The following is a 15,950-nucleotide window of genomic DNA, read 5'->3' as shown; positions in this document are numbered from 1 at the left end:
CCTGACTGGATTCGAGATGGGTAACCTTGCAGTTAAGAGCGCCAGCTTTAAACAGTCGACTGAATTACTGGGATGTTAATGAAGAGATGAGCTTTCACTGATGCACAAGTTCCATACCCAAAGAGGGAATCCAGAACTCCACTTGGAAGAGAGCTTGGAGCCAGACTTGGAGGTTCACGTCTTCTGACAAAAGTGTTTCCTAGACTTAGACCTGCAGCTGCAAACCTGAGAGGGATGATAGAGCCTTTCCTAGCATCAAGAGTAGACGGTCTATGTGGAGTGCAAGCCTTTTTCTGGGGGAGGAGAGTACTCTTACCTCCTGTAATCTTCATGATGTTTTTGACCACTATTTGTACCAAATGACCTTCTGCATATGGATGCAGCAGAAGCTCATGCTGAAAATCTGGTGAAGATTATCTGCCAAACCGTTCAACACAGGAGCACACAGTCACAGGTAAAAGCTCCAGGGTGTGGTTAATGGAGGAATCCATTAGGATGGAGCTAGGGTCTTAGGCCATCTACTTAGTAAAGACTGCTAAGGTCTGGCAGATGCCCGTGGAACTATCTGCAGGTAACATGGTGGTGCCCGCAAGAGGGCTGCTAACCACTATCAGCTGGGTCTTTAAACACAGCATTATCCTCCACAGGGACCGTTAGTGTCTTGACAAGACAAAAAATGGCTGGGTCAACCACAGGGACTGTCAAGACAGGCTCTAAAAGCAAACCGACTGGGAAGGTCTTAATAGGTTTGGGAACCCATACTGGACAACTTAGGGTGGGTAGACTAAGGCTAAACAGAAGCATGATGAATCAAAAGGGTTAGCAATGGTCTAAAAGCACCAAACACCACTCCAGGCCAGTCCACATACAATGCAAGCCCTAGAACTGGTCAGGTGACAGTCCGGCTCCTAACACTTGACATCAAAATAGCAGGGATGTATGATAGCACACCAAATCCAGTAAAGTCCATTGTCTCAACCCATGTTGGAGACCTAAGGGTGAGCAGAATCAGCCTAAACATAAGCATGCTGCATCAAAAAAGGTAGGAATGGTATTCCAAAGCTTTGAAGGTATCTCAATAGCTCAAAATTGGAGGTGGAGGGGGGGGGGGGAGAGATATCTTCCACATCTACAAGACCAAAATCAGATACTAACAAGAGGGATGAGACTGAAGGGGCTGATCTGCAAACCCAGCAATCTATGGTTTCCAAAAGGACCAAGATGCTACTAAAATCCAGCATGGTGCCAGAGATTGCTCTTTAGAGAGGTAGGAGGATGGGATGGTAGCCAAAGGGAAAGCAGGGTGCCAAGAGAAGGCAGGGAATCAGCTGCCAGAACTGGGGGGTACTGTGGCCTTTGGAGAAAGACTACCACACATATAGCAAACAATTGAGCTGCAAGTTTAAAAATGACTTGCTAAGCTATTGCTAGACTTCACATGTTTGCTGCACAATTGCAGCAAGTTCGCATTGCATGACTCTAGATTAACTTTCTTTGTAAACATTCTGCAAGTTCTGGTTCAGTTATGTTGTGCAATATAGACCCCACCACAGGGGTCACTGACTTGCAGAGCTCTTGTAGACTCATCACTGAAACTCTGCTCTTGCTAGAGACTTGCAAATTTGCTACAAATTAGCTAGCGTCAGCTAGAACTTGTGTTTCAAGTGCTCTGCAAGTGTACAACTTGCCAGGGAAAGTGTGTCGAAAGTTAAGACGACTTACAATTCAACACTAAGCGGAGTCTGAGTTAGCGAGGCCACCTGACCTCTTCCCTCTTCAAGTATTATCTGCCAAATGCGGTGCAAAATGTCCCTCAAGGGGTACTCAAAACCCTTTGCAGATGCAGAGAAGGAACAGCGGAGATCTCTGTGATAGGTGTTATAGGCTGTGGAATCCAGGAAAGTATCCAAGAATCACTGTGCTATACTACAGTAGTTTGGAGACCTAATGTTGACCAAGAGATCGCTCCAAAATAAAAAAAGGCATGTACATGCCACTTGAAGCCACTGAAATTGAAGACATGCAGGTGCAGTAGTGGCACAGCAAAGACTTGCAACAAAGGACAAGTTTAAATGGCTGATGCTCCCATTCTTTTAAAAGTGTCTCAGCCTGCACTTCGCTGGAGCAAAGGCATCTGAACAGCCTGGGACAGAGAAAGGCGCAAACTCTAACTCACCATGGCCGTTGGTTTCTTACTCTGGCCAAGATATTAGTGAACAGCCCCATACTGGCTTCGCCCTCCACGATGGGCATAACCCTAGAAAGGATGCACCGCATGCTAAAGTGCGAGCCCATGTACAATCCAATGCCCAAAGTGAGATTACAAGTTTGCCCTGAATCCTCCTTAGGGGGAGTCCAGGTAAAGTCCCCCCCAAGGCTTAAGCCAATGAGTCAAGGAGCAGCAGTGGTAATGGTGCAGCCAGGAATCTTGATAGAAGAATCTTGAGAGACAAAACCTCCATGTAAAAAGGGGTAGGCTTCTTTCGTCTTTCACCTAGGTACACTAGCCAAAAGAATGATTGTTGCTGAGAGTGGGAGGTGTTCTATAGAGAAAGTTCCTGTGACTTTTTTTTTTTCAGTGTCCAATTACCTGAAAGTAGCTGCATATAACCAGTGTTTAAAGACTAGAGATCCTGTGCCCTGTATGATTTAGAAATGCAGATTACATGCCCTAACTTTACTCTGACATATCGTCATACTCGTTTCAGGTTAAATTCTCAAAATATTAATGTCAATGACAGGCAACTAGAATTTCAAGAAAAAAGTCAGCATTTACAGCCTCACTATTTCTCTCAGTACAGTGTTCAATTCAATTTTAGCTTCCATTTAATAAACTGACCTGTTGCATGCAGTGTAGACTAGGGCCACTAATAGGGGGTTTCAGGTCAAAGGGAGGGGTAGCCTGACTCCTAGTTTTTTTTTTTTTTTCAAAGCTGGTCTGGCTCCTACTTGTGCCTGAGATTTGTCCAGGCCTGGCTTGTTGTTACCAAGTATGGGAGCAGCTGCTGCAGTTCCACCAGCAAGAAAGGACATACAGTGTGAAATATCAGGAAATTATGGTGGACATGGCATGTCATGGCACTATTCTATTACAGAGCTGGACTACACTGCAACTCAGGAGCCAGCCAATGATGGCTCAAAGTTTTTGATGAACTTTGGTTATCTCCATCTTGGAATTTCTCTAGCCCGTATGTTGCATATTCAAATTGGTTGAAGAGAGGGCATACACTTTATACGTCCATTATAATATTTCATAGTTTTGCAGCTGGCCCACTTAATAGAGCTGAGACAACAGTCTAAGAGAAAAGGACGACTGGTCCTGAAGAACTGCTTTGTGTGGGTGGCCAAAGTTAGTGGTGCCACATCTGTTTTGTCAACTACAAATCAAATCAGAACTCTCTCCTAAAGCATGGTAAATGTTTTAGAGCTTTGGGGAGAAGTAGTAAGATACTTGCCATGATAATTGGAAAAGAAGGGTAAATGTGTTTCCTGATAAACATTCAGCTTTGGCTTGTGTACCTATATAGTCTGAAGTGACTGATTTAAAGGCCTAATGCACACTGGATGTTTTTACAGCTGCTGTTTTTGGGTTCAGGTGGGTTTTTTTTTTCTGCAGCTAGTAAACTCCCCAGCATGTTACTCTCTGTGTTCATGCACACATAGGCTTGTAGCAGCGTTTTTTGGCAGAGGAGTTTTCTGACTGGAGAAAAACCCCAGAACTAGTGGGTTTGAAGAGGAGTTTTTTAGCTGTAAAAACATTCTAACTTTAAAAAACACTGAAAAACATAGCTATTCGGCACTCATGAACATTTTTTGAGTCATAAGCTTTTGGGGTAGTGTAGTTATGCTTAAAAAAAAAAAAAAAAAAAAAAAAAGCGCTACTGCAAAAACACTGCAAAACTCATTTTACAGCTAATGCTACTGGTGTGTTATAGCCTACTTTGACTGTGGGAAAATGCAAAATATGGCAAAACCGCCCGCAATTTTGCAGCGTTTTGTGCCCAATCGTCAAAACGTTTCTATTCACATTCAGGAGAGAGAGGTTGAAGATACCCTGAACTCTGCTAAAAGCCTATGTGTATATGGACACATATGCTTTTATGGAGTTGAGTTTAGGAGCTTTGGCAAAAAAAACGCCAAAAGCTCCTAAACCTAAGTTTAGAAGACTGCTTAACTTAAAGCGGAGTTCAACCCTGGGAAATTTTTTTTTAATAAAAATACCCCCGGGACAGTCAGGGCTAGTGCATTCCACAATGGTTAGCCTCTGATCTGTCCCGGGTTGCACTTACCTTTTAGAAGAAATACTTACCTTGAAAATGTATTGTTCAGCGCTGCCATCTCAGGTGTGGGCAGCTTGAAGCCAGCGCGATCCTCTTCTGCGTCCTCTTCGGTCCCACGATGCACTGCACCGGCCCCGCCGTCACTTCCGGTTCCGCAGCGTCATCCCTGCACAGCTTCTGGGCATGCCCAGAAGCTGTTTAGCAAGGTATGATGGCGCCTGCACCAGAACTGACGTCGGGGTCGGTGCAGGCGCATTGATTCCTGGGAGCGATGACGTTCAGCTCCCAGGAATCATTGCAAGCCAGGAAGTGACGAATTGCCGTGGCCGCCGAGGGGAGGAAGAGGAAGTAAGGTAAGTATATTTTCTTCTAAACGAGGCAAGTAAAAAAAAATAAATAAATAATTGCGATTATCCATTTGTTTTTCAGGTGACCCGGAGCAAGAAGATGGAGGTAAGTATAATTTTAGGGTGGAACTTCGCTTTAAGTTTAGGTGCTGCTAGTGTGTATGAGGCTTAAATTGAACTACATCACTGCAGGATAATCTACTGTATATTTTAATCTATCAGGCTATATGGCAGAGCAAATAAATATTATCTAGTTTAACACACAACTTCATTTCCTACAAGACTCCTAGAAAAAGTGGCTAGTGTAAAATAAGGGGCCTCAGATGAGCAACAGCAAATGTTTGCATAATGCTAGCTATAGCCTTAGGGAATAAAACTACATGAAGAGGATTGCACTGCGAGGAAGGTATAACATTCTTACTCAATACCAGCCCAGGGAATTGCAGAATCTTAATTCAGCAAAATACAGATACTGGATTTACCCGTTCTATCTTGGGTCAGGCCTGTTAGGCACCCCCTGTGAAGTGAGCAGTCAGACAGAAGAGATTAGTGCACTGCTCCCACACGATTAGACGGCAGAACAGTGACTTATTCTGAAGCTGCTTCTAAACACAGCATATTACGTGGGACATCGGAGGAGCTAATTAAGGATAATTTGATCTTAATGAGGCAGAGCGAGGATCAGCTGCTAATGCTGAAGGAAGCTGATCCATGAAAGTCGTGTGGAGTTCTCTCTCCACTGTGAGCACAAGGAATAATAAAGGTTTGATTTTCTATCCTATGACTTAACTCCTGAAATGCTAGAACAGCTTACTTCTACCAACACAATCTCTACAGAATCCATAAACATGCACCTAGCTTGGGATTTCATAATTTAACTTAATGAACTGATGTTTAGCACGTCTTTAGCCTAATTAATTCAGCACAGGTTAAATCAATCAGGAAGCAAGTGAAACATCATAGATCAAATGTCTCACTCATTAAATGGTTGTTATCAATACTACAGAAATCAAAGACACAGTCCCGCTCTCCTCTATGGGGCAGTCTTATGGAAACGGATTGCCTGTTCGTTTACACCTGATGCTATCCACCAGACGGATGGGGAATAGGACCGCCATCTGTCTGTTTTTTCGGCGGAAAGGATCGGATGGTGGCAGGATCAAATCCAGGATCTTCAACTGATCTGACTTTCTCATTGGCTTTGCTGCCACTTATACCAGGCCGGGGAAACCCAGAAGAAACTGAAAGAGACAAGAAACAGAGGGCGCACCAGCCTAATGCATTACCTTTGCGACCATTCATTGTATAAAAAGGATGTACATACGCACAAAGAAAGCAATAGGCATAACAGAGTCCAATCAATGCTTGGACCACCCTGGACCATCCTTATAGCTCTGAGGAAGAGGGGATCCCCCCTCGAAATATGTCAGCTGATTTGGACATTTATCTAACTTTGAATACCAGTCGAGCCAACCAGGGTGGTCCGAGCATTGTTTGGACTGGTGTGCCCTTGGTTCCTTGTCCTTCTCAAGTTTGTGTTACCTGCCCTCAGCTTGTTCCTGGAATCTGCTCGTCTCCTGCCAGGCCTGATTCGCTTCACTTTTGCTGACTACTCTTCTGCCTGCTATCTATGCCTGATCTTGCCGACCCAGTGTGCCTGATCCTGCATCCTGTTCATTTTGTCTGCCACAGCACTGTCTGTCCAGTATGCCTTTTGCCTGGTTCCTGTCTGACCGCTCTACATCAGCAGCCTGTCGCCAGCCAGCCAAGCACCTGCCAGTCTTCTCCCTGTCACCTCTGGGTCTGCTGCATCCGTCTGCTGCTTCAGTCTTATCTCTGGTGAAGCATCAGCGACTTACCTGTGCGCGCTTACCTTACCCACTGGACTCACTACAGGCACTCATACCTCACCATGCTCTCGTGGCCACTGTCTCGTGGTCTCTGAGCTGGAGCTCTCTCTTCACATCAGGCTCTATAACAAGGTATGTGACACAGGGTTTGGTTACCTGAGAGTTTTAGCAGACAGGCCAGTCTAAGGAAACTGAGTGGAAAAGGAGCACCTTTTTTAAAATACTGAGCGATGGTATGTAATGAGCTGGGGAGGCTGTAATGGATGGGGCATTTGTTGGAAATATGGTGGAAAGATTAACAAACTTATCCACACCTATGCCTAGGAAGAGAAAAGCCACCAGAACTCAGTAAATGGGTAAAAAGGAGCAGCTGCCACATAAGCAACAAAGACACCAACTCTAACAGCTCCGTAAATTCACAGTGGGAATGAGAGAAAAAAAGCTAGTGATGTCTCCATAGCCACTTGTTATGGAGACACTCGTGCAGGCTTGATCCCAAGCAGAGCTCTGTGTGTCCGGCACTGTTCTCTCCGCACAGGCTTAGAGAATGAGCGCAGCAGGAGCCAATAGGTCCCTCTGCTGCCTCCCATGTCCAGTAAGGAGAGAGAGAGAGAGAAGAGAGCCGCTGCTCTCTGGCACAGTGCAGGATGGAGTTCGAGCTTGGGTATTTTGGGGGCGACTGAACACAGAAGGTTTCAGCCTTTACAATCACTTTAATAAGTCAACTACAACCCACAAAGCCTTATGGAAGAGCGATGGCTGGTAGAACAAATACAATTCTATTGGGAGTATGCCAAAAGGCACATGGGAGACCCAACAAAGACATGGAAAAAGTTTGTCCAGTCTGGAAAAAAAAAAAAAAACTGAACTTTTTTGGCCGAGCGCAAAATATGTGGCAAAAAGCCAACATTACTGATCAGAATTCGGGGCAAAATGGATGGAACCAAACACAGGGAAATTTCAGGAACAAAACCTGTTTTAGTCAGCAATAGATCTGAGACTGGGACAAAAGTTAAAATAGTTCTAAACCTTTACATACAACCCAGTGAAGTGATTATCCTTAGATGATACACCGAGAAGAAACAAATCCTCATACAAAAGTTGTACCTGATAATCTGCAGCCATTTGTCCTGTTCAGCCTTCAACAACACAAAGATGAATACAAAATTTGTCAGCATCTCTCGGCAGCAGAAAGCAGGGGACATCTGTATTCACACACTGCGCAGCTCAGGGAGAAAAACTCTGAGCCCACATTGTAGGGGAGGGACGCACCCCCCTCTTCATTCTATGCTGACAACAAGCACAGCTGTGAATCTCAGCCACAGGCTGTGTACTGGAGCTCTACCCCCACCACCTATTTTCTTCTATTGCTCAGGAAAACAGTCAGAAGTGAATCGTGCTGATAAAATAGGAACAAGGCAGCAGAGAGAAGTAAGTGGAGAGAGACAAGTACACAATATAGAATGATGTGCTTTGTTCATATTTTATTTCTGAGGTTTACAGCCATTTTAACTTTCAAGATGGACCATAAGCTTAAACCTATCCAAAGCTACAGAGGGGTTGTTTAAAACCTAACCTAGCTTAGATGTCAGAAAAAAGTCCATCCTCAATTAGAAAAAAATCAGTGGTAAGGAATGAGAGCTGTTGCTCACCAATGTTCCCTACCAGACTAGAAGAGCAATTTTTGGTATGAAGAATGGGCAAATATGGTAGGAACCAGATGTGCAAAGCTGCTAAACTTACCGTATCAAGCTGGCACAGGTGGAGAATAATTATTTAACAACAAATATCTGCGTTTTCAAACAATAAAATACATTGCATGAATCAAAATAAGAATGTGCAAAATTCAAGGAGGGTGAACAATTATACAAAGCAGTATACATAAATGCTCACACTTCGGAAATATATACTAATGCTCCCATATAAAACTATTATTGTCAAAACTAAACCATATTTAAATTAAAAGTTATTAAAAGTAATTGTCCTGGTTTTGAGCCTTTTTAAAAAAAACGCTTTTCTCTTTACTTTTAGAATATCTGCTTTCAGGAGGATTGTTTCTAAACTGCAGGGCTTGTCTACTCATCCTCAGTCCAATTAAAGTGAAAACTAAGCAAAGCATCGCTGGTCCGGCCAGTGAATTGTGACACTGCCGAAGCAGGTTGTTGATCTTCTAGTAATTCTCTGGTTAACTGCCTCCAGAGACAGGACTGCTAGCATAGCATGGGCATTAAAAGAGTAGAACCCAAAAAACAAAAATATAAAAAACTAAGCTGGACACAGGGAATGAAACTACTCCAAAATAATATACACATACACACAGTATTTTATTATATCTTTCATGTGACAACACTGAAGAAATTACACTTTGTTACAATGTAAAGTAGTGAGTGTACAGCTTGTATAAAAGTGTAAATTTGCTGTCCCCTCAAAATAACTCAACACACAGCCATTAATGTCTAAACCACTGGCAACAAAAGTGAGTACACCCCTAAGTGAAAATGTCCAAATTGGGCCCAATTAGCCATTTTCCCTCCCCAGTGTCATGTGACTCGTTAGTGTTACAAGGTCTCAGGTGTGAATGGGGAGCAGGTGTGTTAAATTTGGTGTTATCGCTCTCACTCTCTCATACTGATCACTGGAAGTTCAACATGGCACCTCATGGCAAAAAACTCTTGAGGATCTGAAAAAAAAAAGAAATGTTGCTCTACATAAAGATGGCCTAGCTGGTGATGGTGAACCTTGGCACCTCAGATGGTTTGGAACTACATTTCCCATGATGCTCAACTACACTGCAGAGTGCATGAGCATCATGGGAAATGTAGTTCCAAAACATCTGGGGTGCCAAAGTTCGCCATCACTGGCCTAGGCTATAAGAAGATTGCCAAGACTCTGAAAATAAGCTGTGGCACTGTGGTCAAGACCATAAAGCGGTTTAACAGGAAAGGTTCCAAATAGGTCTGCGTGGCTGTCGTCCCAGAAGGAAGACTCTTCTGAAGATGATGCCCAAGAAAGTCCACTAACAGTTTGCTGAAGACAAGCAGACTAAGGACATGGATTACTGGAACCATGTCCTGTGGTCTGATGAGACCAAGATAAATGTATTTGGTTCAGATGGTGTCAAGTGTAAGTGGCGGCAACCAGGTGAGGAGTACAAAGACAAGTGTGTCTTGCCTACAGTTAAGCATGGTGGTGGGAGTGTCATGTCTGGGGCTGCATGAGAGCTGCCAACACTGGGGAACTACAGTTCATTAGGGGAACCATGAATACCAACATGTAATGTGACATATTGAAGCAGGAGCAAGATCCCCCTCACCTTCGGAGACTAGGCTGCAGGGCAGTATTATAACATAACGACCCTAAACACCTCCAAGACGACCACTGCTGTGCTAAAGAAGCTGAGGGTAAGCGACGGTTCACACATATGCGATGTCAGACATTGCATGTGATTTGCATGGCACAGCTGTGCAAATCACACGCGATGCCTGTGCAATGTGAATTCAGCCATACAGATTGCATGGCTGAATTTGCATCGCATTCGGACCAAAGTCGCACAGGATCTTTTTTTGGTCCGCAACAGAATTGGATTGCATGGGTGTTCACACCTATGTGATCTGACTCCTGTCTGAGCTGACAGTTTTCCTTATGATTAGCGAATTGATCTGGGGGTGTTGTGAACTTTGTATTGACACTCCCAGCAGTTCGCATATGGCAGTGTGAACTGCCTGCGTGTCGGGTGCGATGCGGGAACCCACAGTGAAGTCGCCGGGTTCCCGCATCGCACCAATGTGAACCGGCACTAAAAGTGGTGGACTGGCCAAGCATGTCTCCAGACCTAAACCCTATTGAGTATCTGTGGGGCATCCTCATATGGAAGGTAGAGGAGCCCAAGGTCTCTAACATCCACCAGCTCCATGAAGTCGTCATGAAGGAGTGGAAGAGGACTCCAGTGGCAACCTGCGACGCTCTGGTGAACTCTAGGCCCAAGACGGTTAAGGCAGTGCTGGAAAATAATGGCGGCCACACAAAATATTGACACTTTGGCCCCAATTTGGACATTTTCAGTTAGGGGTGTACTCCTTGTTCCCAGCGGTTTAGACATTAATGGCTGTGTGTTGCATTATTTTGAGGGCACAGCAAATTTACACCGTAATATAAGCTGTACACTCACTACTTTACATTGTAGCAAAGTGTAATTTCTTCAGTGTTGTCACATGAAAAGCTAGAATAAAATATTTACAAACATGTGAGGGGTGTACTCACTTTTGTGATATACTGTATATACATACATACACAGAAGATCTCTAAAAAGGTAATTTCAGTAATTTAATTAAAAAAGGAAAACACTTATTCTATAGATTCATTACATAGAGTGATGTATTTCAAGCATTTCTTGTTAATATTGAGGATTATGGCTTACAGCTAGTGAAAACCCAAAATTCTAAATTTTAATATTGTGAAAAAGTTCACTATTGTAGACTCATGGTCTCACTCTCTATAATCAGCTTATTAAAGTGGTTGTAAACTCTGTTACACAACTTGTACCTACAGACAAGCCTATAGTAAGGCTTACCTGCAGGTACTGTGAATATCTTCTAAACTTGCACAGTTTACTTTAAGAGATATTCAGGGTACATGCAGCCGATGACATCAGCGCATGCACTGTAAAGGTCCGGCTTACAGTGCCAGGAACGGCCGATCACACGCTCATGCGTGGGAGTAATGAAAAAGTGTGGTAGAAAAAGGTGCACAAGCAACAGGGATAACTGCAGCCTTGAGAGGATTGTGAAGCAAAGGTCATTCAAGAATTTGGGAGAGATTCACAAGGAGTGGACTATGGTGTCCTTTTATGAAATGGAGATGAGCAGTGATCCTGCTGATCACAGCTCATTTCCGATCATTCTCAGTTTATGAAACAGAAATGATCAGTGGAGAACACGTTCTTCGCTGATCATCTCTTCACACGGGAATCTGTCATTGACAGACACAGAAACAGCCAGGCTATGAAGCTGCGATCCCCGCACTTCACTGGCGATCTGTGCCAGAATTCACACTCCCGGGTTCACCAGCCTGGAGCTTGTGAAGCGGGGAGTGAAGACAGAATCGGGGGAGAACTGAGGGGGGAAAAAGGAAGATTATGGACTTCCTTCTTCCTCGTTCAGACCCCCCAACACAGTAATCATGTCCCCCTGCCATATATATATATATATATACACATACATATACATACACACACACATACATGTAGATATATATTTAATGTGTATATATATATATATATATATATATATATATATATATATATATATATATATATATGTAAGGGGACTATTATTTATTAACCTTAGTGGGGATCGTGTACTCAGCAGTGATAATTTATCGCTGCTTGTTAAAGAGCGCCAGGGATATTCATACTACTGTAATCTCGCTTTGTCTCTCGAGATTACAGGCGCTCCATTGACTTCTACACAAATCTCCGAGAAAACCGTTCTCCTTTGATCACCCTGGGAGAACTGAAGTGAAGGGTGCCAGAGGTGATCATTTTCCCCGGAGAACTGCAGAGAAGCCAACAGAGAAAAAAATTCACCCGTTCATAAAAGTACACCTATGGCTGGTGTCAGTGCTTCAAGAGCCACCACACACACATATCCAGGACATGGGCTACAACTGTTTGATTCCTTGTGTCAAGCCACTCCTGAAAAAGAAACTACGTCAAAAAGGACTGCCTGTTGCTCAGTGGTCCAAAGTCCTCTTTTCGGATGAAAGTAAAAGTTTGCATTTAATTTGAAAATGAAGGTCCCAGAGTCTGGAGGAAGAATGGAGGCACAGAATCCAAGTTGCATAAGGTCCAGTGTGAGGTTTGCACAGTCAGTGATTTGGGGAGCCATGTCATCTGGTGTTGGTCCACTGTGTTTTATCAAGTCCAAAATCAGCAAAGCGCTCTACCAGGAAATTCTAGAGCACTTCATGTTTCCCTGTGCTGACCAGCTTTAAGGAGATGTGCATTCTATTTTCCAGCAGGACTTGGCACCTGCCCACGCTGTTAAAAGTGCCAATACCTGGTTTATTGATCATGGCATCACTGTGCTTGATTGGCCAGCAAACTCAACTGACCTAAACCCCACAGAGAATCTGTGGGGTATGGTCAAGAGGAAGATAAGACACATCAGAGCCAACAATGCAGACAAGCTGAAGGCAGCTATTAAAGCAACCTGGGCTTCCATAACATCTCAGCAGTGCTACAGGCTGATCGCCTCCATGTAACGCCGCATTAATGCATTCATTTATGCAAAAGGAGCTCCGACCAAATATTGAGTGCATACAATACTGATATATAGATAACTAAGTGTAATCAATCTATACAATATACGAGTTTCACTTTTTAAACTGAATTCCTAAAATAAAATAACTTTTTAATGATATTCTACTCTTGAGATAAACCTGTATGCATCTGCTCTGTGTTTTTTGTAAGCCGAGTGGCAGATTTGGAAATATATATATATATATATATATATATATATATATTTAATATAATTATAGAATTATGTAATAAAAAATTAGAACACCAGAAATTATTTTGAAGGCAAAAGTTCTAAAAGCCAACTTACCACTGCTGCCACAGTCCGCACAGGAGATCAACTCTTCAGGCTTCTTCTCTCGGTTGGATTCCTTTGTTCCAAGACAGAAACTACAGATGGGTATGGGATCTGCTCTGGGCTGTATGAAAAAACAAAGTAGTTTCAATAGGATCTCAACAGCAAACAGAATGGACCTGTATACAGGCAGCATTTCATCAACACCAGCTCAAAGCTTGTTAACCCTGGCCCTGACCCGTTCCTAATACGGTTAATTATTGTATACAATTTATTGATGTGCAGAAACTATATATTTTAATAACCATAGTGGACAGCTGTCAGTATATACTTATACACTTTTTAAAAAACATAGTTTGACAAAATCAGTTATGATATTAAATGCTAAAATCTAAAATGCAGATTATTAAATGTACACTTCAAATAGTATATGATTTCTATTTCAATCACTTATATGGCCACATCTAAAATATAGGGTTTGGTTTCGTGCACGATACAATAAAAAGGAGTAGAGACTTCGGAGACCGATAACTAAATATCTGGTTTGTTAAGTTTGGAAAAAGGTGGTTTAGAGGTTAGTTAATTTAACATGTTCAAATACACTATTGTCAGAAGTATTGGGACACCTGTCTTTACATGCACATGAACATTAAAGCGGAGCTCCAGTCTCTTAAGGGAAAATTAATAGTCAGCAGCTACAAAAACTGTAGCTTTCGACTTTTAATAAACAGCCACTCACCTGTCCCAGGATCCAGTGGTGTCCTCACCCCAGCCGTATTCTCCCTGTGTCCTCCCTCGACAGCACTGGCATCTTTAGTCTGGGCACATGACTGACAGCTTGAGGTTTCACAGCCGGGTACCCGCTGCGCTCTGTGACTGGTCCCCGTCATGTGTTCCAGTAGACTTCGGGAGGGAGGAGAACTTCCACTTCCGATCGCCTAAGGCAAATGGAGCAGAAGTGGGAGCAGGTACCTGTCAAAAATCGAGTACCTGCTCCCCCCTCCCTTCCCTATTTCACAAACAGGAGTCAAGGAGGAGGCCTTAAAACACAACTTCCCCTTTTGAGTGGAGTTCCGCTTTAATGGCATCCCAGTCTTAGTCCGTAGGGTTCAATATTGAGTTGGCTCACTCTTTGCAGCTATAACAGCTTCAACTCTTCTGAGAAGATGGTCTACAACATTTAGGAGTGTGTCTATGGGAAGGTTTGACCATTCTTCCAGAAGTGCATTTGTGAGGTCAGGCATGAATGTTGGAAGAAAACGCCTGGTTGACATTCTCTGCGCTAATTCATCCCAAAGGTGTTCTACCGGGTTGAAGGTCAGGACTGCTTGCAGGCCAGTCAAGTTCTTCCACCCCGAACTCACTCATCCATGTCTTTATGGACCTTGTTTTGTGCACTGGTGCGCAGTCATGTTGGAACCGGAAGGGGCCATCCCCAAACTGTTCCCACAAAGTTAGGAGCATGAAATTCTCCAAAATGTCTTGATATGCTGACGCCTTAAGAGTTGCCTTTACTGGAACTACGGGCCAAGCCCAACCTCTGAACGACCACCCCACAGCATGATTCCCCCTCCACCAAATGATTTGGACCAGTGCATGGATAGATTTTTATCCCAAGTACCATAGAAGAGGGCAGAGGAACATCAGTTTAAAAAAAAGGTTTTTTTTACAGTAAAGTTGGTTAGGCAGATCCACTGTCTAAAACAAAGGCCCGATAAAAGGTCTTAATAGTATAAAAAAATCCTTATTTTAATGGTAATCTCTACACCATGTTATCGGTTATCCTTACTCCGTAACAATATTTAAACTATGGCAAAAAAAAATTCCATAAAGCAGTCCAAATAGCATTAACACAGCAGTCTTTTCTAAATCCTCCTGTAATACAGTTTGTTACCTGTTGATCCTGTCAGCAGAAAATTTATTTTTAAGCTTCCTTTAACAGACCAAGTTATCTGACAAAAGTGGCAATTACAGAGTAGGGAAAAACCATTTACCAGTGGCAGAGGTGCTTTCAAAGATCTATGTATCTGGCTTAGGCAGCCTACAGGGGAGTCAGTTTTTTTTCATTTAGCATCAGGTTTAGACCATGAGTCGCACAGGAATGTGCTGTGTGTTCCTATACGATTCACATATGAATGTAGCCGATTTGAATGTGCTAAAATCGTGCAAGACCGCACCAAAAGTAGTGCATGCACTACTCACAAATGCAAAGCAACTGGATCATATGGTACTACTATATCAAAGATCCAGTGCCAGCAAACACACTGCGTTTGCATTCTGCTTTTGGGTTGTAATCAACTTAACACCGACACCTGCTGCAGATTGTAGCTGCAAGGTGTTTTGATTGCGGTTTGGGAAACGTGCACAGAATACAGTTTTCCAGCATCATGTTCTCACTCTATTTAGATGGGGAAATCCTCCCAGCTGTGTCATTGTATTCTGATAGCAGGTAGACTCCCCTACCATCAGAATACACTGATCTGCGTTGCAGGCTATGGTCAGTGGCACTGATCAAGCAGGGAAAAACTAACAAAAGTTGGCAGATCCACTTCTGTACAACCTCCCTGCTCATTCATGGATTGAAAATTGGACGGTCCCTGCTGAACTGGCCAAATTTCAATCCATATATGGCCGGCTTTAACTACTTGAGGACCGCCCACCGTACATATACTGCGGCAGGGCGATACCTAGTACGCAAACCGGGTAGAGGCAGCGGCTGTGCTGTGATTTGACACAGCAGAAGCAGATCAACGGGTGCCAGCCAATAGATGCCCGCTGCCACCAGCTGATTGTTGGGCAGAAATACAGAATGGAGCTCTGCCTATGTGAAAAAGGCAGAGTTCCATTCTGACAGGGGGAAAGTTATGGATTTTCTGTCCCTGT

The 15,950-nt window shown here is 43.4% G+C and overlaps 1 protein-coding gene across 1 annotated transcript in view; it reads right to left on the bottom strand.

The window, feature by feature from the left end:
* Positions 1-15,950, bottom strand: part of KAT6B (lysine acetyltransferase 6B) — a 367,576-nt gene that overhangs the window by 232,409 nt on the left and 119,217 nt on the right. The window contains exon 3 of the mRNA XM_082268915.1: positions 13,083-13,191. Within this exon, the coding sequence (XP_082125041.1) occupies positions 13,083-13,191 (109 nt within the window). The remainder of the gene's footprint in view (positions 1-13,082; positions 13,192-15,950) is intronic.

Source organism: Pelophylax lessonae (assembly GCF_965119305.1).
Source record: "Pelophylax lessonae genome assembly, chromosome: 9".
Lineage (NCBI taxonomy): Eukaryota > Metazoa > Chordata > Amphibia > Anura > Ranidae > Pelophylax > Pelophylax lessonae.
Note: the sequence above shows the minus strand (reverse complement) of the source record. Positions and strands in the feature narration are given on the sequence as shown.